This window comes from Phyllostomus hastatus, unplaced genomic scaffold (assembly GCF_019186645.2).
Source record: "Phyllostomus hastatus isolate PE091 unplaced genomic scaffold, TTU_PhHast_1.1 phas_scaffold_129, whole genome shotgun sequence".
In the NCBI taxonomy this organism is placed as follows: Eukaryota; Metazoa; Chordata; class Mammalia; order Chiroptera; family Phyllostomidae; genus Phyllostomus; species Phyllostomus hastatus.
In genome coordinates, this window is record NW_025334009.1 from 4,587,686 (window position 1) to 4,612,902 (window position 25,217).

The window sequence follows — 25,217 nt, forward strand, 5'->3', positions numbered from 1 at the left end:
AGAAATCTCTCCAGGGTCAGCAGCCCTCAGAGAGGACGTGCTTCTGAGACGGAAGGCCAGTCCAGCACAGAGGAAAAGAAGATCTCGAGCAGCCACACGCCCAGTTGGAGAAGTCCTGATCCATAAAGCACATCCAAGAGCATTAAGAATCAGAACCACAAAATCTGGGCAGAGCTGCAGGGAGTTCCAGAGGCTGCCCGCCCAGCGCCGCTTACGATGAATCACCATGACCGACGACTGGGGAACTGCCAAGTGGGAGCTCTGGTCACTCCGCAGTCTGCACCAGCAGATGACTAGTGACTGGCGGCCCGCTCAGTTCTGGGGCACGCTCTCCAAGCGCCTCGCTGGCTCCCTCTCTCGAACGGGGCGAGGGGTGGGGGGGGTATAAAGAGGATACAGCTCCTGTGCTAACCCCACAAAACACGAGCAGTCTTTCAGCCCGAATGAGCACCACCTGGGGGAGGGCAGATGGGAGGAGCAGCTCCCTCATTTAGGCCCTTGTCAAAAAAAAAAAAGTAGGTTTCCACCCAGGGCAGGGGCCAGACAGCCAGGCACAAATGAAAGACAAGAACTGGGGCCTAATTAACCCTATGAACTTCGGCTGGTGAAACCAAGAGCCCCAGGTTTTACCACGCAGGCCCCATGGGGTGGCATCTCCCCCACGCAGGAGGGGTGGGGCTCGGAAATGGCCAGGAAAGACTCCAGAGAGACGGGTGAGCGTTTTCACACCCATGTCGCTCCGATGAGCGGGTGGCAGCCAGCAAAGAGGGATCCTGGGAACAAAGCATAACAAAGACACCGCACTTGGTGAGCACTCCCCCCAACTACAAGCCTTTCGGGGGGCCCTTCCAACTAACCCCTCTGAACGGGACGGTCCCAGGGCTTCCGGATGAGCCCCTCCCTGAATCCCCCAGGGATGTCCTGGAGGGTCTTCTCCGTGGCCCACTTTAAAATGCCCCCTCACCCCTCAGCCAAGCCGCAGAGCTGGGCCAGCCTGCAGCCGTCCACGACCGGCTACCACGGGCAATAATACCCTGGAGGCCCTGGAACACGAAGCGGTTCGAGGCCCACTGCGTGGTCCTCTCTGCTCAGGGAGGCGGGGAACGGTCCCTCCGACGGGAGCCTGAGCCTCCAATCAAGCAGCAGAGGCCCCCGTGGTGCTGACTCACATCCAGGGTGATCCTGTGTCCAAACCATGGACTAGGACATTGCGATAACCCTCTGTGGCCAGGACCAGCTTTTCGAATGATGCACATGGGCAGTGACATGGCTAGGCCGGGCCGGGAGATGACGCAGGTCAACAGGAAGAGCCTCTGGCTTAAGGTCAAAGGGCCAAGACTCTTCCCATGTAAGGTAAAGACCACGGTGGACGGGGACGCAAGGGGCCTTTGCCTGGACAAGCACGGTGGAGCGGCACCCATGCAAGACAGTCACGGGTCCTCCGGCTGCCAGACACTCAAACCGCAGACCAGCCCACGGCTCCTGCCACGAAGGCCAAGGCCACCGCACCACGTTCGGAACACGGACCGCCCAGCCCGGTGAGCACCCTTCTGGGCTGAGTTACGAGGCCCTTTACAGAACGTTGCTTGTTCTCATCTAAAAACAAAAAATTTCCCCCCAAAAAAGTAAAGGACAGCCTAGCATAGTTACAGTCATTAATAAAATTCTTCAAGACCCACAAAAACAAAGAAACACAATTCTCAGAAGCAGTCCCTCTCCCCCGAGCCCCGACACCCCTATGTCTCCTTGGTCGTGCCCTCTCGGTCCTTGTCCGTGTTTTCCCCAGAACACAGGGGCCTGCGCTTCCAGGGAGCATTCGAGCTGATGAGTCCAGGCGAATGCCACCCCGACGACCCGCCCCCAAGGACGCCGCCCCCCGCCAACCCGCCTTTCGCGGTGCGCCGCGCTCACAAGGGGCCCATTCAGAGCCGGGGAACACCCACTCGAGGCAGGAAGAGACCGCAGTTCATCTCCCACAGGCGGGGCTGCCACAAAGCTCTCAAGCATCCAAAGAAACGCTCCTTTCATGGGCTCCCCTTCTCGGCCAGAGAGAGTAGCCATTGTTCGCGGGGGAACAATCGGGGGCCCGCGCCAGCGGCTGAGAGCACAGTCCCAGGAAGGGCTGCTCCCAGGCTGCCGACGTCTTGGGCGGAGGGAAAGCCCGCATTGTCTCCAGGCAAGGAGGCTGAGGGGACGCAGGGATGAAAAGCCATCCGCACCGGCTCCACCAGAAGGAGACATCTGGGGGGTCGGCCCAGTCCCCTCGTGAGATGCAAGGCAGCCGCTCCTGACCACCCGGGAGAGGAAGGGTCAGCACGTCTCCGGGCCCACGCCCGCCTTCCTCGGCCAGCGAGCCCCACTCACTCAAGTCCCAGGGAAGGCGCCAATCCCAAGGGAGGCCGGGGTCAGGGCGGGCGACTTGTACCAGGGCCAACCCAGGACAGCCTAGGACCCGCCCAGCAAAGGCCAAGCTGGATCCTGTGCGACCTGTCCCCAGAGACGCAGACGAGGAGGAGGGTGCCCTGGGGCCCAAAGGCAGCTAGCTGGGAGAGTGAAGAAGGGTCAGGACCTGGGATGAGCTTTGTATATGGGCGTCCCGCCTGGGCCAAGGGAGCGCACGCCAGGACCGTCGGCCGTGGAGTGTCCTGAGGTCACAGGGGAGGAGAGAGCTGCACGACTCGGGTCTGTCAGGAAGGCCGCGCTGGCCACAGGGGCCTGGAGACAACCTGCGGCCTCCTCTTGCGTCACTGAGTCAATGGCGTCCGTCCGGGGGTGAGATGGGGCTGACGGTACCAAACCGGTGGTGGAGGAAGAGCTAGGAAACAGCAGGGGAAGTAACAGATGCTGGCCAGGCTGAGGCTGGCCGAGCGCTGTCCACTGTGTGCAGAGCACAGGACCCCGGGGCTAGGTCCTCTAGCCAGGCAGCCCCTCTCTTCCTCCTCCTCCTCCTCACCTGCAGCTGCCTTGCAGCTTCCTTGCAGCCTGGTGACTCACGTTTGGGGAAGCCCTTGATTTCGGAGCGGATGCTACCTGAGGGGCCACCAGGCTGACGCCAAGAGGCACACCCTCTGCCACCGAGACCCCCAGAGCTGCCATGACCTCCTGAAACAGCGTGAACAGCAGCCCATGTGGGTCAAACAAGGCTCGGCAGGCGGCCAGTGCCGCTCACTCAGCGTGAGACTTGATTTTCCAGCCGCTGGACAGACCGTTCCTCAGGCTGCTGTAAACACTGGATGATGCACCGGTCAGCAGTCGCCACGCACAGCCCCCGACCAGTCAGCAAGTACGACAATCAAAGCATCCAGTCTCAGCCGATCCCGGCAGATGCGCGGCCCAGGAGTCCTCATGAGGCAACTCGGCCGTGTCCAAGTGGGCTGGAAGGCCAGCCCTCACCTGGCAGCCCCACGGGAGCTTAGCCTGCATTTCTCCTTGCACACAGCCAGGCCGGCTTTGGGGGTCCAACGCGCGTTGGCAGGCACCGAAGGGGTCCTTGCTCCTCCCTCCGAGACGGGAGTCCCACATGCAGACTGACTAACACACACAAAAACAGAATTTCGGGTACAGAAATTTGCCAAGAAGGTGACGCAGGGTTCTGTGGGAAAGCTGCTTTCATCGGGGAGAGGGGCGAGGGCTCCAGGCCCTCAGGTGATGTCTGAGCTGAACCTGAGTGCACCCACGCCAACAGAAGCCAGCCAGGGGCCTGTGGTGGGCCCTGAGCCGGCATGCCTGCGCGGCAGAAGGGGGCGGACGTGGCCGGGACGTGGTGTGCAAAGGGAAGGAGGCTTGGTCCTGAGGGGGCCTGGCAACGGGGGAGAGGGAGGGTGGGAAGCGGACGTCAGCTTTCCGAAGACAAAGACGTCTCTCGCCTCAGCACGGAGAACAGACTGGGGCGTCAAGAACAGAACCCGGGGAGAGGCGAGTAAGCGGTGGCTCGGGTGACGGTAAGAGCGACGGGTATGATCTGGAGGTCACCCCGACAAGGCCCCTTGAGACCAAGATCTGAGGTGCTGCTCACATACACAAGAACACCGGGCGGCCCTTGGAAGTTACACCGTTCAAGACTACTTAACCACCAAGGGGAAGAAACTCAAGCCGCGGGGAATGAAGGAAAGGTGAAAACCCATCCAGCGCGATCCCAGTGCCTTCCAAGGTGCCCGTCTGGCGTCAGCCCGCGACATCGACACCCCTTGACGAGGACAGGAAATGATGGAGGTATCCACTGAGTGGGAGGAACTGCAGACTTTCCTTTCCCCTTTTGTACAATGTCCATTTGCACATCATTATTATAATGAGGGGGGACACAACTCCCTTAACATAAGACGTTTTAACCCCATCGGGAACGGGCGGGGCACTGTGACCTGCTCTGCACCCCGCACAGCCCCGAGGCGAGGGCGCTGGGGGCGAGGAGTCACACGTCTTCGTCTGCTGTTCCACAGGCTGATCAGCTACTGAACGGTCTGCTTTCTGCAGACAAATATGCTCAGATGAAATCCTGTTTGCCCAGTAAAATCTCTTTACTCCCCTGGCGAGTAAGCCTGTTAAGGATCTCTCTGCCAGACACAGCCAGCAGCTGGCTCAGGGCATCACTTAGAAGCACCTCCGGCCGAGCCGAGTCCGTGTAAAACACCCCGGCGGCCACTGGAACAAGGTCAGCCACCGCAGGGTTTGGCTGCCCAGACCAAATCTGCGGTCAGGCAAGAAACGTACCCCTCAAACTGTCACTCTTCACCCAACGGCCAGACGAGCACTTGGCTTGCTCGAATACTGTGAAGATTACATGGAAATCTTTTGCGAGCACTCCGCAAACTAGAAGGAGTTCCGTGGAAGTGAGCCAGGACCTTCAGAAGTGCGGCCGCGGCTGGGCTCGCCGCCCCACCCTGCGAACAAGCCACGCCCCACAGGGAGGGGCCAACAGGGACGAACAGGAGAGCGCGAGAAGGGTGCGGGCCAGGAGGGAGTGTGCCCAGACTCCAGGGGAAGGGCTGTGACCCCTCCTCTCGGTGGGCACAGACCTCGGGGCTGTTTCCCATCGGGACGCCCAGGGCTGTGGGTCGGAGGGGGCACGCTGGGAAGGACTAACCAGAGCCTGCGAGTGCTCTGACCGGTGGTGCACAGTGAAGTGTCGCCGTGCAAGGTTCCCAGCCCAGGCCTCGAGAGACTGGCACCTCTCACTGCCCGTTCCTTGGACCAGCTAACCATGGATCCCGCTACTGCGCTACGAGGAAACCCAAGCAGCCCAGGGAAAGGCCCACATGGAAAGGAACCAAGAACCCTGACCAACCACCCCAGGCAGGCTCCCTGTCGACAGGCAACACCGACTTGCCAGCCATAAATGAACCATCCCGGAAGGGCGCCCTCCGGCCCCAGGTGAGCCACTCTCGCTCGTGCCGTGGGGGGCAGAGACGCGGTTCCCAGAGGCGCTCTGAATACCCGAATTCCTGGCCACACAGGTGCGAGCAAAACAAACTATTTTTTTTTAAGGAAGTCTTTTTTAAAGGTTTTGTTTATTTTTAAAGAGAGGGAAAGGGAGGGAGACAAAAAGGGAGAGAAACATCAATGTGTGGTTGCCTCTCATGTGCCCCCCACTGGGGACCTGGCCTGCAACCCAGGCATGTGCCCTGACTGGGAATTGAACCAGCGACCCTTTGGTTCGCAGTCTGTGCTCAATCCACTGAGCCACACCAGCCAGGGCCAAATTGGTTGTTTAAACCACTAAGTTTTGGTGATTTAAACATATCAATAGTACACAATGTGTACTTAGAAGTCTAAATACAACACAGATATAGAAACTACCATAACAAAGTATAGACCTTAAAATATTTTTAGTTCCTCTTCAAGCTGCACCTCTGAGGAAACGATGGTGCAGGGCATGGGTCAGCAAACTATGGCCGTGAGCCAAACCAGGCCGCCCATGTTTCTGAATGGCCCATGACTAAAAATGGTTTTTGCATTTTGACTGAAAAAAAATCAATACAAGAATAATATTTTATGACATGAGAAAAGTGTATGAAATTCAAATTTCAGTTTGTGTCTATAAGTAAAGTTTTACTGGAACACAGCCACGCCCATTCGCTTACAGATGATCCACGGCTACTCGGGCAGAATAGGGCCGAGCGGAGGAACCACGCCAGCAAGCACACGGCCTGCGACACCTAACGCACTGTCTGGCCCTCTAAGAGGTGAGCGGATGGACCCCTGCGCTGAGATGTTCACAGTGTGGAAAGTACACCCCACGGACCCAGAGGGCTACCGTGCAGTCTCACTCGGGACCCAGGGGACATCGCAAGGTCCCACACCCCAAGGCCTGGCGTTTCTCCGCACAGAAGCTTTCTGTGTCCACCCTGGGCCAGCCAAGATACTCTTCCTACTGCATGGATCTCAGGCGCCCTTCTTCTCCGGATTGCTTCCCCCAATAAAGATGGGGCAAGGCTGAAGCGTAACTGATTCTGGTTCCTAAGTGATCAAATACATTAGTAAATACAGAATATTAAATTAGAGCAAAACTCCTATATTATTTATACCATTTTTTAAAAAAAGATAGGTTCAGCCCTGGTTGGTGTGGCTCAGCGGACTGAGTGCCAAACTGCAAACCGAAAGGTCGCTGGTTCGGTTCCCAGTCAGGGCACATGCCTGGGTTGTGGGCCAGGTCCCCAGTGGGGGGCCATGAGAACCACACATTGATGTTTCTCTCCCCTTTCTCTCTCCCTTCTCTAAAAATAAATAAAATTTTTTAAAAATAGGTTCAAAGCAGTTAAAAGTTCTGTATTTCTTGGGTTTAATCCCACGGTCAATGAGAGGAGGCCTTTTCCTGTAACTTTTTCCATCACACCCCTAACTCGATGACCAAGAGGTCTCTCAGAGTACAAATGTCAAGGCTTTCTAACGGTGAAAACTCAAAATGGGAGGAAGAATAAAGGTTCAGGATACTACTCTGAGATACATGGCGACCCTCTGGTGAACATCGGTGGCTGTTCCTTAGCCACTTAGTAGGTTCTGGAAAAACTGAGCTCAGAATCACCAGAGTGAAGAACTGAAAAACTAAAACCTAAAACTAAAATGGGAGAATTCTCCCCCTTTTCCTTTGTATAGCCAGTCTCTCACCTTGACGACGTCTCCATTGGAGGCAATTAAATCTGTCGGGATGGTCACTCGAAAGGAGCGCCCGACGACAGCGGTGCCATCAGGGATGCCGACCACCGTGGGGACCGCCTCGGGGAGGTCGGAGAGCACCGAGTGCATGGACGCCTCGAGCTGGTTCTCCCAGTCCCTGACGGCCTCCGGAGGGTCGCTCGGCCAGTGCGACCGAGTCACGGACACACACAACAGAAGGAGACAGGTCCTCCCCCAGAGGGGGAGCAGCAGCGAGAGGCCCACAGACATCCTCATCCAGGGTCGAGTCTCCTCAGGCCGAGAGTCTCACGAGGAAGGGAGGTGAGCGACGTGGCCCCAGAGCTGGGTCCTCACCCTCTGCACACCTGCTCCATCCCCGAGCACTCAGATCCTAAAAGAGAAGAACAATCGTCTCAGTCGTCGGCAACCCCCGTGAGTTCGAAGTCGTGCGAGGGCAGCTACTGCCCTGTGAATGTCCCCAAAAGAGCTATCCTGCGCTGGACCAGGTCTCACCCTGGGTCCAGTCCAGAGCCACCAGCCGCATGTGGCTGCCAGCGCTGGAAATGGGGCCGGCCCACTAAGTGCAAAGAACACTTACACTCTATATACGGATTTTTAAAACTTCATATACAAAAGGAATGCAAAATATCTCATTAATACTTCTGAGATATTCTAACATATTGAAATAGTATTTTGAACATAAACACATCAAGTAATAAATATTAATAAATGGTAAAGAAATGTATTGAGCAGTCTTAAAATTCATTCTTCCTTATTTTTATTTATTTTTACGTAACCTGTTTGGCTCACGTGACATTTCCATTGGGCTGTGCTGCCCCAGACCGAGCTTCTACTGGACAGGACACACAGGGGTCGTGAAGACACAACCAGACCGACCCAGAGCGCAGGACCTTCTGCAAGATGCCTGGCTTGGTTTGTGCAGATGCCGGCACCCCGAACACCAGGGGACTGGTCGAGATTCAGAGACGGCCACCGGGTGCAGACTGTGCGCCCAGACTGGATCCCGGATTTACTCCTAACACAAAAAACACACGAGTCTAGCGCCCAAGGGGGTCGCTGGGGAATTTTGCATGTGGGCTAGAGGTAAGGTTTACTGTTAATTTCACTAGGTGAAATGATGGTGCTGTGTCTCTGTAGCAGGCTGTCTGTGGGTTTTAAAGTACTCAGGGACAAAACACCAAAAATCTCCGCCCCTCGCTTTGCGATGGTCCGAGAGAAAAACGTGTGCGTGTACATATAAAGACAGAGCAACAAAGTACAACCGTTATTAAGTTTTTAAAACGTACTTTTGAAAAGACTGAAAAAAAAAAAACAAGCATTTGCACAGAGACATGTGACAAATGCCCACCCTCCCTCATACTCCAAGCGCTTATCACAGGACCCGTGTACTGATCGTGTGTTTGTCAACTCAGTGCCAGTGAACCACACTTACGTGGCAGCTCCTGCCTCCGCACCGAAGTAATGAGAATCCTGCACTCTGTCCCCTCTCCCCCACGCCCGCTTCAGACAGCTCAGGACACCTGCTCTGAGGCTGGCGGCCACAGACGCCTCATGGGGCTTGCTGGGGGCCCACTGGTGACCACGCCAGCAGCAACTGTTTCTCATCCTGGAGAAGGATTCAGCCCTGCCCTGAGCCAAGCCGTTGAAGGGCCACATGATGTATTTTCTGACCTGGGTAATGCAAAGGAAGTAAAACTGCTAAAGAAAACACAGCCACTGAAATGGGCAGTGTATTCTAAAGCCGATGCAAATCCAAGCCAATTCCAGCAGCCTTTTTTTTTTTTTTTGCTATTCTGGTTCTTATTTTGTTTTTGAGCTACCATTCACCATACAACGCAAACCCCAAGAAAGTAAAACAATTTTGGAGCCCAGGAGTCCTGTTGTAGCATACAAAGACTTAACCTAAAACAATGGTATTTAAGGCCGAGCCTCAAGCGGACAAAGCCAGCTGACTGTGGAACCAGAGGGAGAGCCAAAACCAGCTTTGCAAAGGAGCTGTTCGAAAGTTCTGGAACAAGTGGCCACTTAGGCTCCTCCCTTGCTTTCCCATCACAAACGAGATAAATCCCGGGTAGATCAGACACACAAATGTAAAAAGCAGAATTAAATTTTTTAAAAATATAGTTGAATATCAGGACAGAGAAGGATTTCATTTTAAAAGACATCAAAAAATATAAAACATAAAGGAAAAAGCCCACTGGACTTCCAGGAAAATGGAAGTAATAATATGTTCTTCCCTGGTTTCCCACTAACTACAGTGAAAATCCCTAGACATTCTATATACAATAAACATAAGCCCTGGCTGGTGTGGCTCAGTGGACTGAGCGCCAGCCTGTGAACCAAAAGGTCACTGGTTTGATTCCCAGTCAGGGCACGTGCCTGGGTTGCGGGCCAGATCCCCAGTTGGGCGTGTGCAAGAGGCAACCACACAGTGATGTTTCTTTCTTTCTCCCTCCCTTCCCTCTCTCTGGGAAAATAAGTAAAATCTTAAAAAAAAAAATTGCCTAAGACTTGGTCAAAAAAAAGGCAGACCAGCTAGGGACCCAGGACTCAAGGAAAGACACTGGTGAGTCCCATGGGTTTGCTTCTTGCCTCTACCTTCCAGAACTGGAGCTGAAGAAGATGGCAACCCAGAAACAGCAAGAGATGAGACAACGAAGGTTCCAACAAAAGTCTGCTCTCTTGAGCCAAAGGGGCAGGAAGGGGGTAGCCTAGCAAGACAGAAAACATGTAGACAATAACAGCTCTATTCTAGCCAAACACCATGGAAAAAAATGGGGCCCCACTCCCACCCACACCAGCCGAGTGTGGGACCCAGACTTCCGCCCTGGTGAGGCTGTAACAAGGCGCCCCGGCACCCACACTGAGGCAGTGTCAGAGAAGGCCAATCAGGGACTTTCGTCCCCACCGGCCAGTAACCACGTGCTGCCCTGCCCGCCTCCTCCTCCAGCCCCTCAGGGTCAATGGAAGACACAGGGGAGCCCGTATGTCTACGCCCACCCAGGCAGTAACGCCCACCCAGGCAGTAACGCCCACCCAGGCAGTAACGAGGAGCTTCTCCCCAGCGCTGCTAGGAAGGTATCTCAGGAGGGTTCACGGAGGGTCGCAACTCTCACCACTGCCCAGTGGTAGTGACGCCCGGATGTCCACCCCTGCGCAGCGGTAACAAGGACTTCGCCCACCTTCAGGCGTCTCCAAGGGCCGAGTGGGGGACCTGAACAGCAACCTCCACTTCCCAGTGATCAGGCGGCACCTCCCCTACCTCTCCCCTGCCAGAGAAGTACCAGAAAAAAACAGCTAAAAAAGAACTTTAGGGTTTCAGAACAAAATACAAAGCTGTCCATGTTTCAATTTTCAAAAAAAAAAAAAATCACACCTAGAACCAGGACAACTGCAAACTGAGCGAGAAAAGGCGACCAGTGCATGACCGCGCCGAGGTGACAAAGGCAGGCAGGAGTAAGAGGGCGGGAAGACACCGGGCGAATGCCCGCGGACAGCGGGAGTGGCTGCACGTGTCCTAACGTGAGACGAGGGAGACTGCGGGGCAAAGGAAGATCCGCCCAGACGGACATCATATAATGACGGCAGGGGCAGCCCACCAAGGACAACGACAACGTTAAATGCCATGCACCACACAACAGAGCTACAAAATGGGTACAGCGAAAACCGATAGAACTGAAAGAAAAAAACTTACGAGTCCACAATTCTAGCTAGAAACTTCAATACCACTCTCTCAACAGCTGACAAAATAACTACAAAGAAAATTAACAAGGATACAAAAACACTCAAAAATACCATCGGTCAATAAGCTCTAGCAGACCTTTACAAAGCACTCCACCTGCAACTGGAACACACACTCTTTTCAAATGTTCATGGAACATACGCCCAGATAGACCATATCTAAGGCCATGAAATAAACCTCAACAAAAAACTTTTTAATCCTCACCGAGGATATGGTTATTGATTTGAGAGAGAGAGAGAGAGAAACATAAAATGTAAGAAACATTAATCAGTTGCTTCCTGTACTCACCCTAACCAGGGATCGAATCTGCAACCCAGGTATGTACCCTGACCAGGAATTGAACCCACAACCTTTTGGTGTATTGGATGATGCTCCAACCAACTGAGCCACCCAGCCAGGGCCAAACCTTGACAAATTTAAAGGAAATGAAATAAGCCCTGGCTGGTGTGGCTCAGTGGATTGAGCGCTGGCCTGCAAACCAAAGGGTTGCTGGTTCAATTCCCAGTCAGGGCACATGCCTGGGTTGTGGGCCAGGTCCCCAGTAAGGGACGCACAAGAAGCAACCACACATTGATGTTTCTCTCCCTTTCTTTCTCCCTCCCTTCCCCTCTGTCTAAAAATAAATAAAATCCTGAAGGAAATGAAATAATATTGAATGTGTTCTTCAACCATGAGGGAATCAAATCAGAAATCAGTAACTAAAGGAAAACAGGAAACTCTCCAAACACTTGAAAATTATACAACATACCTCTAAATAATCCTGGGGTCAGAGAGGAAGTCTCAAGGGCTATAAAAAATTACAATGAACTGAATTAAAAAAATATACTTGTTTACTTGTATTAAAATTCATGGAACACAACTAAAGCAGTGCTTAGAGGTGTATTTATAGCCCTGAATCCACTAGAACATAAGGAAGTCTCAAACCAATAATCTGTGCTCCTACCTCAAGAATCTAAAAAGCCAAATAAACCCAAAGCAAGCAAAAGGGAAAAAATCATAAAGAGCAAAAATCAGTGAAATTGACCTGGCTGGTATTGCTCAGTGGACTGAGCACCAGCCTGTGAACCGGAAGGTCCCCAGTTCAATTCCCAGTCAGGGCACCTGCCTGGGTGGTGGGCCATGTCCCCAGCTGGGGGCGGCAAGAGGCAACCAACTGATATGTCTCTTGCACATAGATGCTTCTCTCCCTCTTTCTCTCTCTCCTTCTCTCTCTCGGAAAATAAATTTTAAAAATCTTTTTTAAAAAATCAATGAAACAAAAACAAAAATAGAAAAAAATAAATACAAAATAAAACTGTTTCTTTGAAGAGACTACTAAAATTGACAAATATGTAGTAAAATTGACAGAAGACACAAATTCCCAGTATCAGGGATGAAACAGGAGATATCCCTACATAGATCCTACAGACATCCAAAGGATAGTAATACTTCAAATAACTCACAGATAAATTTAACAAATCAAACGAAAGACACCAATTCCTTGAAAAGTACAAACTACCACAATTCACCTACTATGATACAGATAATTTCTATTATTAAGGAAACTACAAAAAGCCCTGGCTGGTGTGACTCCGTGGACCGAGCTCCAGCCTGGGAACCGCAAGGCCACTGGTTGGTGCCTGGTCAGGGCACGTGCCTGGGTTGCAGCCAGGTCCCCGGCTGGAGGAGCATGAAAGGCAACCAACCAATGTATCTCTCACACATCAGCGTTTCTCTCCCTCTCTTTCTCCCTCCCTTCCCCATCTCTAAAAAATAGTCTTTTAAAACTCCCACAAAAAGAAATCTCCAGGCCCAGATAGCTTCACTAGTAAATCCTACCATGCATTTAGAAAAAATAACATGAATTCTACACAACCTTTTCCAGAAAGTACAGGGATACTTCCCTATTCATTTTATGCAGCTATCATCACACTTATACCAAAACCAGACAAAGGCGATAACCCCCCTAAAAAAGAAGAAAATAAAATATAGATAATTAAATCTCATGAAGAAAAATTTACAAAAATTTTTAACAAAATATTATCAAATAGAATTTAGCAATATATAAAAAGAATTATACACCATAACCAAGTGGTGTGTAGTCCAGGGATACAAGACCAGTTTGGTATTTGAAAATCAGTCAATGTAACGAACAAAAATCACACGATCATATCAACTGATACAGAAAAAGTACCTGACAAAATTCAACACTCATTCATGACGGACACTCTCGAAACAACGGGAACAGAGAATGTCTTCAGCTTGATAAAGAGCATCTACAAAAAATATACCTAACATTACACTTAAGGACAGATCGAACACTCTCTCCTTAAGGTCAGAAACAAGGCAAGATGTCCGCTCGCATCACCTTTATGTCACCTTTAGGTGTTCTAGCCAGTGCAATAAGGCAAGGAAGGTGGAGGCAGGGAGGAGCATAAAAATTGAAAAGGAAAAAATGTTTTAAAAATCCAGAAAAACACCTATACAAGAATGCCCAACTGACTTTTTATTTCAATAGTATTTTTAATACTTTCAAAAATATATTTAATTGCTTATGCTATTATAGTTGTCCCATTTTTTTCTCCCCTTTATTCCCCTCTGCCCTGTACCCCACCACGAGCATTCCCCCCCTTAGTTCGTGTCCGTGGGTTGTACATGTAAGTTCTTTGGCTTCTCCACTTCCCATACCATTCTAACCTCCCCGCCTATTTTGTACCTACAGTTTATGCTCCTTATTCCCTGAACCTTTTCCCCTACTCTCCCCCTCCCCACCCCCACTAACCCTCCATGTGATCTCCATGTCTGTGAATCTGTTCCTGTTCTAGTTCTTTGCTTAGTTCGTTTTTGTTTTTGTTTTTTTTAGGTTCGGTTGTTGGTAATTGTGAGTTTGTTGTCATTTTACTGTTCATATTTTTTGATCTTCTTTTTCTAAGTTCCTTTACCATTTCATATAATAAGGGCTTGGTGATGATGAACTCTTTTAACTTGACCTCATCTGAGAAGCACCTTATCTCCCCTTCCATTCTGAATGATAGCTTTGCTGGATAGAATAATCTTGGATAGATGACTTTCGACAAAGGTGCAAAAGCAATTCAATGGGGGGTGGGGGGAGTAGGTTTTTCCACAAATGGCGCAACCCTGATGTCAATGAGTGGATGGATGGTTGAACAAACCATGGACATGCGTACCATGAAATGTAACTACTGACACACTTGGTAACTTGGATGTGTGTCACACTCAAGGGAATTATGATGACAGAAAAGTGCTCATCCCAAAAGGGTGTGTTCTATACGATATGATTTAGTTTTTATAACATTCTTGAACTGACAAAACTACAGAAACAGAGAACAAATTAGTAGTTACCAGGGGCTAAAGAGAGGGTCAGGGCAAAAGCGAAGCAGGCGAGGCTCTAACAGGGTAATGTGAGCGATCTTCGAGGCGATGAAAATGTTCTGTATTTTGACTGTATCACTGTCAATATCCTGGCTGATACTGCATCCATACCATGCTTTTGTAAGATGTTACCAAGGGGGCAAACTGGATAAAGGGCACACAGGGTATTATTTTTAACAACTGCATGAGAATCCACAATGACTTCAAACATTTTTTCTAAATCTTAAAAAAAAAAAAAAAAAAAGCCCTGGCTGGTGTGGCTGAGTAGATTGAGTGCCAGCCTGCGAAACCTAAAGGTCGCCGGTTTGATTCCCGGTCAGGGCACGTGCCTGGGTTGCCCACCAGGTTCCCGGTTAGGGGTATGCAAGAGGCAACCAATCAATGTTTCTCTCACATAGTAATGTTTCTTTCCCTCTCTTTTTCCCTCCCTTGCCTTCTCTCTAAAAATAAATATAATCTTAAAAAAAAATAAAAAATAACTATTTCTAGGTCTCCTGTTTTATGCTGTTTAACTGCAACCTCGGCGTTTCTTTCACTGCTGCACAGCGCTTCCCCCGACGGCCTGTTCTTTCTCACGCACCTCGAACGGCTCAGCTCCACCACATCCACTAGGCTGGCAGGAAGGGTGGGAACTGCGGGAGGGCAGGGACGTATCTGTCGCAATCGCTGATGGATGGCAGTGCCAGGCACACCCCTCATCCATGAATGGGGAGGACATGGGACTTCCTTTCTTTTAGCTTCTGCCTGTGTCTTCACACATTAGTTCACTTACTTTTCTACTTATTAGATCCATTTGGTCTTCACTTTTTAAGTGATTCTCCATTTTAAAATTCTCAGCGAATGTGAAAACAGCAAAGGCACGAGACACGCCCTGTCACTAGAGCAGAAGCTCAGCTGCTATCTGCGGACACATGACGGCGCCGGGTATCTGTCTCATGACTCAGTGCTCTGCATTTAGCACGCAGACGCTGTCCCAGGCACAACTCCAACTGCTATGTGTTGGTTTTCCATGCTCTGGGGAGAAAAAGATCTTTATGCAACTTGGCAAAAAGCAGCCTTGTGTCTTTCTGACACTGGCTTTCTATAAGCAAGGGTCACATCTCCCCATGCCAGGAATTTGGCAGGCTGCACCCACACACCCTGATGAGGACGCCCCTGGGAGGTTTTTACACCCACTCATACACCTGGTCACTCGGAGCAGGAGGCACTGCTGAGATCTCCTCGCCATTTTTCAGGGACCAAGGCCCAAAGAGGGGCGACCTTCAACACAGTCACACCGAACCTGTGGGCAGAACACGGTGGGAGAAGGCGCTCAGGAATCAGAGAGAGACAATGGCCAGAGTCAAGTGGTCTTTCTGACACAGCCACGCACTTTCACACCGCACACGCAGACTTACACTGCACCCTCTGCAACACCAGGAAGCGCTCGGGCAGCCCAGGAATGTGTATCGGCGGCACTCACCGCTGACCAGCACTCACTGCTGACCGGCACTCACCACTGACCGGCACTCACCGCTGGCCGGCACTCACCGCTGACCGGCACTCACTGCTGACCGGCACTCACCGCTGACCGGCTGGCAGAAGCTGCCAAGGCTCTCGTTCTGGGAACTGAGGGGAGGGAACAAGTGCCAGGACCCAGTGCAGTGCCCACCACCAGGTCTGAGCTCAGCGCTGCCCGGGACTCCAGTGAAATCCAACGCTGTGAAGAGGGACCTTCCCAGAGCCTTGGAGTGCCGGACTCTCTGAACGCACGCTCCACGGCCTTGGCATACGGTGTGAAAATGGCACAGCTGCCAGGAAGCTGTCCCATCCCTTAGTCCCAGACTGTCCACCCTGGGGCAGAGAAACCTTCAAAGCGTTGGGGCCTGCAAAGTGCGGACGCATCACAGCCCTTTGGGTCACTGCTGTCCCAGAGCAGACACCCAGGCCGCCCCCTCCCTCTTCTCTAGGGAAGAACCTGCACTCCTGCCCCGAGAGCCACCCGCTCCAGGGAGGAGAGCCCACAGCGCCCCAGATACCCGCCCGACGGCCCCCTGGCCAGGCGCTCCTTCAGCACCTGGCAGTACCAAGGAGGCAGCACCCCACGGAGGGCTGGCCTGAGCACCTCTGCCAGCTGGCTCCTGGGGTACTCTTCCCCGGTGAAAGACCAGTCTGGGTTCCGGGAGGTGCCCAGGGAGCCCAGACCCTGAGCTCACTTCGGGGAAGTCCCCTCTCCCAGAGGGAGGAACCGCAGTAGCGGTGGGTGGAGCCCGGCCCACGCTTCCTCTCTCCAGCACCCCGACTCTGCAGCAGCGACTGGCTGCAGCAGCGACTGGCGGACTCAACCAGCCAGTGTCCAGCCGTGCCTGAAAGGTGATGTCCTCTGAAACCCGAAACCCAAAAACTCTGTCCTGGAGGCAGGTGTATTCATCCTTTACTGGATCGGTCAGCAAGGGCACAAGCAGAGACTCAGAACACTGTACAGTGACAGCTGAGGACGCCAGGCATCTGAGGCAGGCAGAGTTCAGAGGACAGAACCATCTGTCACCAACTCTAACCCCATGTGTGTGTAACGGAAGCGTGTGCCTTGTGGAGGGACGGGTGTATGCCCACGAGAAGACCCCACTCTGCCCAGACTGCGACCTGGAAGGCGAGTCCCCTGGAGGCCCAGCCCCAGGAGAGAAGCAGAGGTGCTCTGCTGCATCAGGCTGCCCCCCCCCGCCCAAAGAGCTGGAGGGCGCCCCGCGCACAGGGGAGGCGCAGCCAGCCAGCGCTCTCCGTTCAACACATGCGAGGAGCAAATGCAGACGTGGCATCGGCTCCATTCGAGTAGAGTCCCTGTTTCCTCACGTGCAGACAACTGACAGAGAACGCACCTTCCAGATATCTTCGCCGAAACTCGGAAAGGCCAGCTCCCTCCTAGCTGTTACCTTCTGATGAAGGAAGAGTGAGGTTCAACCCATTATTAACCACGCCAAATGGGGCAGAGGCAGGGCCAGCTCACCCCACCCCTCCCCAGAACACTCCTCTTCCAAAGCTGCTATCCACAACTAAACTGTCAGACTGCTACCATTCGCCACAGTAATTAAAACATTTAAAGAAAACGAAAGTCAAAAGCAACAACTTCACTGAAACTGCCACTCCAGGTTCCATTCAGCAAAAAAAGCTTTTGTCAGTCGAACATGAACACAAGAATTCCGGCGGCTAACCAATTCACAGCTGCCCGACCTGCCGTCAACAGGATGCACGCCGCACAGTGCAAAACAATAGTGTGAAGTCAGTGTTTATTTGGGCCCCGAACACTAAAAAGACAGGCAGAGTCCTCCGCTCTGAGTGAAAAGCAGGCCTGTTTCAGGCCCTGGCGGCGGAGGGGAAGGTGTGGGGCCAAGGTACCCCACGCTCACCGGCAGCTCAGGAGGCGAGCTCCCGCTCAGCCCGTGCGCTGGGGGACCACCACCAGGTGTGGGGACAGCCCCGAGAAGACACCATCAGGGGGCTGAGCACCCCACCAAAGGAGCCCGGGGTCCCAGACACAGCAAAGATCCAAAAGTCAAAGTGCACGGGAGAAAAAAGTGACCGCCTGCGAGAAGCAGGTGCTGCACACCAGTCCGTCCAACAGGAAAGTCACCCTGAACCTTCCCTCAGTTGGAAAGCTCGCGAACTCTCTCCCACCACAGACACCAGAGCAGAGGTCCAGGAAGGGCAGCGGTTTCTGCTGCTGCTGCTGTGCTTTTTCCACAAAGGCAGGAAGGAAGTGAAGGTTTAATACCTGAGCGCAAGCTCACTCAGGTGCAACCCCTCCTAGAGGAAGGGCAGGGAGGCGAGGCCCAAACCCGGGACGGCACGGCCAGCCCCACTGGACCGTGGGTTTTAACCTGGGTAGATTTTTAACATCTTACGTGACAAAGCTCATGGAGAAACAGTCCCTTCCACACGCCACTGAACTCCACATGCTGCTGTTAAACATTACTCACTGCCGAACTGAACACTTAAAAATGGTGAAGATGGTAAATTTTATGTTATATGCTTTTTTTAACCACAATTTAAACATTTTTTTAAAACTATTTTTTAAAGACTTTATTTGTTTATTTTTAGAGAGGGAAGGGAGGGGGAGAGAGGGGGAGAGAGAGAGAGAGAAAGAGACAGACAGACAGACATCAATATGCGGTTGCTGGGGGTCAAGGCCTGCAACCCAGGCATGTACCCTGACTGGGAATCGAACCTGTGACACTTTGGTTCACAGCCCACGCTCAATCCACTGAGCTACACCAGCCAGGGAATTTAAACATTTTTATAGTTATGATGGTAAATTTTATATTACATGTTTTATCACATTTATAAATAAATAAATAAATATGTTTTTTAAAAAACACTACTCATCCCTGGCCTGTGTGGCGCAACTGGAGAGTCGTCCCCACAGCTGAAAGGTCACAGGTTTGATTCCTGGTCAGGGCACATGCCTAGGTTGCGGGTTGGATCCCTGGTCTGAGCACCAGTGGGAGGCAAGAGCACCTGTCAATGCCTCTCTCTCACATCGATGTTTCCCTCTCTCCCCCTTCCTCTCTCTCTAGAAGTGACGAGGAAATGTCCTCAGGTGAGGATTAAAAAAAAAAACCTCACGCAGAGTCCCACCAATTAGATTTCAGGAAAAAACACCTATGAGGCCCAGGACCTGTCTTTAATCACGGATGCCCAGACAGGGCACTGAGGATGGAAACAGGCAAACCGAGGCCAGAGACAAGGCCCAGGTCTGGCCGCCCACCTGCCCAGGGCGGGTCGGCGAGCCTGGGAGCGGGCGTGGGGGGTGGGGAAGGAGTAGGTGTCCGAGGTGGGCGGCCAGACTCCGCAGAACCCGGGTGGGAGTGAGTCACCACGTCCACATACCTGCGTGGCATCCAAGAACCCAATTAAAGCAAATTACAATTATCTCAAGACAGCCCACAGTAATTAACACTCCGCTGCACATTTACCGACTCCCCACCCTGTGATGGGTGTGAAACTTCATCGGCGATGCATGAGGTCTTCCAGTATTTTATACAAAAATATTCCATTAAGATTTACATCCATGACTTAATCACAAAACTTGAGAGGTCATAAGCTAAGTAATTATGTATTACAATCAGGCTTTTTCCACGGAGGTGCTTACAGGTAACTAACAGCTGCCTTGATAGCCGGGGAGATGACTGAAACTCCCGGGCCCCCGGGCCCCCTGCCCGCCTCAGTACAAAGGCAGGGTGGGACCACACCACACGACACTGCGAGGGCAGGGTGGTCGCCCTCTGCCCTGGTCTGGGAGGGGCGTGAGGGGAGCGGAGGGGACAGGGCCCACTGGGGCAGCACCCCCTCTGCCGCCTCCTCCCCCGGGAAATGCCCACACCAAGGAGGCACTCGGCAGGGAAAGCAAGGATTTCCACCAAAATCGCAGAAATCATTCACCCAGCACAGAAGCAAAAATCACCTGATTTCACCCTCTGAAGTCACAAGCTAAGTTTCCTGATATATTTCCCATCATGCCACAAAAGAGCAAAGGTAAGTGCAGTGGCTCAAAACGAGTATGCTAATCTGACTTCCACGAATTAGGTTCAGGAAAAGTGTGCTGACGGCTGGCCCTGCTGGCCTGCCTGGCCCGTCAGACTCCCAAACGGGGAGCGAGACGCACTGTAAGAGGGGCCGCAGCCACAAGCCCCCGCTCGGGTCCCCCCTCACTGCAGCCCTGGGCCCTGCGGGCAGCCTCCCAGCACAGGTCTTGGGGGCCAATGGGAGTGCCTGGCCCCCTGGTGACGATGGGTTCTCGCGTCTTCACTGGAAGGTGCCCCTGTACAGAGTGTGCTTCTAGGCAAACACTTCAACCTCAGTGTTTAAAGCTGTGACCTGATTTTAGCCACCCACTTGTCTCGGGCCACATTCTTCAGGTTCAACTACCAAGAACATTTCAACCACGCCAGAAATTTAAAGATCAACACGCCTTGTTTGAAGCAGGACAAGACACAACGAGCATCCCACTCTCTCTGCGCAGACTCTTCGCCAGCAGCATCCCCACCCTCCCACACAGGGCTCTAACTGCCCTTCTGCCTACCTCGGCCCTGCCTCAGCCACACAGTCTGAAAAACCACAAACGTCCGCGGTAGGGTTTAGGGCTGTGCTTCTAAAGGCTGGGGCAAACGGCCAGAGAGTGGCCCTGCACACTTTTGGAAGTCTGCTCTGCAAAGCCAGGGCCGCTGTGCGGCCAGGCAACAACGCAGTGCACAAGGCCACTGCTGAGCAGGGCAGGCACACCTGCCAGGCCTGACCTCCGGCTGGCCCAGAGCAGCGACTGAGCGCCCCGGTTCCCAGGGAACCGGCGAAGGCAAAGCTCCTGGGCCAGACCCTGCCGACCCCGCGTTTCTGGCCTTTCCCAGCAGAGGATGCCGGGCGGCTCCTCAAGGACCACAGCTCGAATGGAGGGAGCCGTGTCCAGTTCAGGCACCCCTGCACCAAGGGAGACAGAGGAAATCCACGATTCCCCCGCGCCTTCCTCCTCCTCGAAGCTGCAGGAGAGCCCCAGCCATCTGCCCTCTGCCACATGAACTCACACCAGGGGTTAATCCAACTGAAGAAACCCTTGAAGACGCCCTTGTCCTCACCTCCCACTCCCTCGACCTCCTCGTTCTGCAGGCTTTGATCATTCCCTTAGCACAAGGGGAAAAGTAGGTTTCCACTCAGTACTAATTATTTATAAATTATTCCTGCATTTTAGAGTCCAAGGATTAAATATTAAAAGCAAAGAGATAAGGAAGAGACAAATGAAAAGATCTTTCATCTTAACAAAAGGGTACAGATGTAATTTACACATTTCCATGTACTGGGGAGAGAGAAGCAGCTGCAAAAGCACTTTTTCCGTGGCAGCCGGAATCTCCTGATGCGCTGAAATTATTGTTTTCTTTTTCCAAACGGAGCTGGGGTCTGAACTCCCAAGCCGGGCCACTTTCCGGCACAGACGGACTCCCACGGCCCCGGCGGACAGACCCCACCGGCCCACGGCTGAACTCCTCAGATGCTTTATTTCCCACGAATCTTCCACTGGCTTCTAGTGTGAGCACATAACGCCCTGCCCTTCAGTCTCCGTCTGTGCTGGGAAGTAACTACTCAAAGGACCTCTTTTGTAAATAAGAAATGTATCCGATGTCTCTCCGCTGCAGAAAATTACCCAATAAATCTTAAAAGTTCTGTGGCCTTAAGAACAGACCTAGTCAAGAGTCAGGAACCCGCGCTTCGCTTCGCGTGCACCTCACTCGGAGATCAAGACGACCCTGGGGGGCGCCGTGGCAGCGCAGCCCTCTACCACGCCGGCCCCTCTGGAGCCGGGGAGAGCCGCTGCCCGACCTCTACGGACTTCCCTGGTCAGCCCAGGCAAAGGGCAGGAGGGCGCAGGTCCAGACAAGAGAGATGGCTCGAGTCAACCAGACGGAGCTGCGACTCTGGCTTCTCAGACTAAGCTGCCCTTTAGAGTCTGACTTAGGAAGGCTTTGGCCTCTGTCCCTCCACCTGCCCCTCCACCTAGCAACCCTTGATAAGATTTCCGTGTGCGGAAGTGGGAGACGCGGAGATAAGAACGTCAGGGCAGCAGCCAACGGGGACTGGCGAGAGCGGCCGCCACACGCACCCTCACCGAGTTGTTCGTCCTAAGGCAAGAGAGGCAGGGCCGGCTGAAAAAACGGTCACTCGACCAGTACTCTTCCCTCGCTCCCTGGAGACCCCACTGCAGGGCCCCTTCCGGGACCTGGCTGACCACGACAACCCCAGCAGGTGTCCCGCCCGCCCACCTGCCTCAGGACTGCAGAGGGAGCACAGAGGGGACCAGAGACCCCGTGGAGACGCTTCTCACCCCGAGGGAGGCAGGGCCCTCCAGTCCTCTGCCAGCCTCGGACGATTACCAGATACATTCAGCAAACGATCAGAGAAAAATCCAGACTTCTCTGGGACAGAGAATATCTAGCCACTCTACCAGGTGCCAGTAGCATTTATCTGGAGAGCTGGAGGGTGTTGTTTAATCAAGCTCTCTTTGTAAACTCATAATCCACAGGCACCTCAAAAAGTCACTCGCACTCTCTACTTGCAGAAGAGCTGAGCAGCAGGAAGTCACCGGGCGCGACCGCGACACCAGAGTTTGCATCTCTGGCACCGCAAGGCGCAGTGCAGCTGCAGCCCTGAGCGGCGGCCTCTGGGGCGGCTGGCCCTGGAAACGAGTCTGAGCTAATTCTAAGATGGCGAACTGAGGGCCTGCACAGCGGGTTTTTGAACTACCTGCAATGCATCCAGAGATCTCAGCTATCTTCTGCTTTTAACAGACTAACTACCACCTACAACATTAAATCTGACACTGACCGTGGGCCAAGGAAGCGACAAGGCCTCCTCCTCCTCCTCCGCAGGCTTCCAAGACTCAGCAAGCACCTCGTCCAGGACGGTGCGTACCTGTCTGGCCCTGGGCACTTCCCCGGGGCTCACGTTCTGCCGGGACACCTGGCAACACCGACTGCAGCACCTGGGCACCAAGGCCTCTCCGTGGCTAGTGCACACGGCTCTTGGTATGTGCCTGACACAGCAGGCCTTAAGGGAGCCATTTCCAGAACCTTCTGAAGGAGGGTGAGCTCGTCCTGCCGCCGTCCGCCCCCCCAACAGGAAAGCAGTGGTCCTGACCAACGGAAGCTGGGCTGCGGCTGTCCTCGGGGCATGGGGCGGGCGAGAGGTCGGCGGCTGTCAGAGGTCCCGGAGAGCAGAGCGACCACAGGTGCTACGGAGCAGTGCAAGGGGTTTTGGCCCACAGGAGTTTTAAAAAACAATTGCACTTTTTTTTAAAATAGAAAGAAAATATTTTATAAATCTAAGTCTGTTCCCAGAAACCCTGTCTGCTGGGCAAATATGGTAAAATAACACCAGCCCAACAACGACCGGCAGCCTGAACACAGATAACATGGACAAATGGCAAATTAAATGATACTTGGTGTTTGTTTCACTCTTTGGAGGAAAGACACTGGGTAAATATCACAGGAACACCTACTGTTTGCTTCGGCGACAACTGCTTTTTTATTTTCCCCATGAGCACCTGGCTGTAACGGAAAAAAAAAACACATAGTGGGAATATATTTCCTTGGTGGTTTTTATTCAACAAATCTGACCACATAATCAGTATCAAATACCGCCCTATCTTCCCCCAACTGTTTTTTTTTTTAAGATTTTATTTATTTATTTTTAGAGAGAGGGAAGGGAGGGAGGAAGAGAGGGAGAGAAACATCAATGTGTGGTTGCCTCTCACATGCCCCCCGTTTGCTCAACCCAGCATGTGCCCTGACTGGGAAGCAAACCGGTGACCCTCTGGTTCACAGGCCAGCACTCAGTCCACTGAGTCACACCAGCCAGGGCCCCCCAACTGTTCTTTCATTCCAGCTCCATTCCTGGAGTGATAATATGATGTATCACTTGTTCCACTTGTAACAGAAGTCAAGAACTAGACACTCATGAAAACCCTTCATTCAACTGCAACATGATGAACTAACTAAAATCAAAATGCTATCTATTTTAAAACACTTTCAATAACTAAAAATATGTGCCATGCATCCCTATCTTGGTTTCTAAGTGCCACTTCAGCTAGAAAGGAACCAAGGCTCCTCGTGGACAGGGCCGATGCCAGGCTGGGGCAGGAGCCAGGGAGGCCTCGGGGCCCGAAGTCAGGGAGCGCTCGGTGGTGGGGACACGCCGGAAGGACACGGGAGGGAGCCAGCCTGAAGGTGCTTGCACCGGTCACTCCTGGGACGAGTGGGGTGTCAGAATGCACAATGACAAGAGCGAGCTGTACCACACTGAACAAGTTATCGACATGAACTAATATAAATAAACCACTGAGTACGTGAGGAACGGAGAAATGAGGGAACTCTTCTTAGAGTAAGATGACAACTAACAGAGAAGGAACAATGGTGGTCTTAGAAGCACCACCGGATGCGGAAAGTAAGGGTCCAAGTCTGAGGAGAAACCGGTATCTCCACAGCTTCACAGTGTCCCCCCCAAAAACTGTTTTCAGACAAGGGAGAGCAGCGACCACACAGTCGAGGACACTGCCAGGCAGCCCCGTCCCCAGGGCTGACCGTCAGAACACACCAGGACCCCGCGCCTCCTCGCACGGGGCATCCAAGGGGCTCCCGGGCATCTGAGGACCCCGAGTGCGGCCTGCAGATCAGACAGCACGCCCACGTTCGATGTGCTCACACTGGCAGATGTACTGTGGTTGCTTAGAGAATGCCCTTCTCCTTAGGAAATGCACGGCTAATTATTTGGCAATAAAAGGGCACGATGTGTCTCAATCACTCAGATGGCTGCGGGGGGCGGGGGGGGGCGGGTAGAAAGGTATGTATGGAAAAGGGAATGACAAAAGCAAACAAGGCAAATGTGACAAATGGTGACTCAAGGTAAGAAAGTATTTCACAGTTCCTTTTAGTATTCCTGTAATTACTCTGGAAGTTTGAAGTTAGATCAAAATTTAAGAGTTACAAAAACATACGCCACGTGAAGTGGAAAGAAAACAGTGGTAAGCAAAAGGAATGCGGGGCACGGTCCACCTCCCTCTCAGGACCCCGGTTCTTCCCTGCAACTCGGGGACGGTCACCAGCAGTCAGGAGGCAGAGCCGGCAGCCTGCGTCCCGAACCCCAGCGCCCCCACATTCACCGGACACCCCAGCCTCCGTCCAGGAGCACTCTAGGCTCCGGGCACCAGACCCCCCGCTGCATGACGCAAACGCACAGCCCACCAGGACCCCGGGACCTCCAGGTTTATAAGGGGAAATGAGGGTATTTTAAAAGCATTTTCCTCCAGAAACACCATAAACACAAAATATACAAAAAAGGACTTTGTTTTTCAAAGTGACTTAGGTTATAATGGAAGAAAATGTCAAACACTAGGGCTTGAAATTACCACATTGGGCTATGTTTGCTTAAGATTAAAAATAGTTTCATCTTCCCTTCC

The 25,217-nt window shown here is 52.6% G+C and overlaps 1 protein-coding gene across 6 annotated transcripts in view; it reads right to left on the reverse strand.

Moving 5' to 3' along the window:
- DAG1 (dystroglycan 1) overlaps positions 1–25,217 on the reverse strand; it is a 50,054-nt gene that overhangs the window by 7,120 nt on the left and 17,717 nt on the right. For 5 of the 6 annotated variants that reach the window (XM_045856588.1, XM_045856586.1, XM_045856585.1 and 2 more), the window contains exon 2: positions 7,102–7,501. In XM_045856588.1, the coding sequence (XP_045712544.1) occupies positions 7,102–7,386 (285 nt within the window). In that variant the 5' untranslated portion in view covers positions 7,387–7,501. Of the gene's footprint in view, positions 1–7,101; positions 7,502–7,907; positions 8,117–25,217 lie in introns of those variants that run through there. The other variant, XM_045856589.1, reaches the window with a different exon arrangement.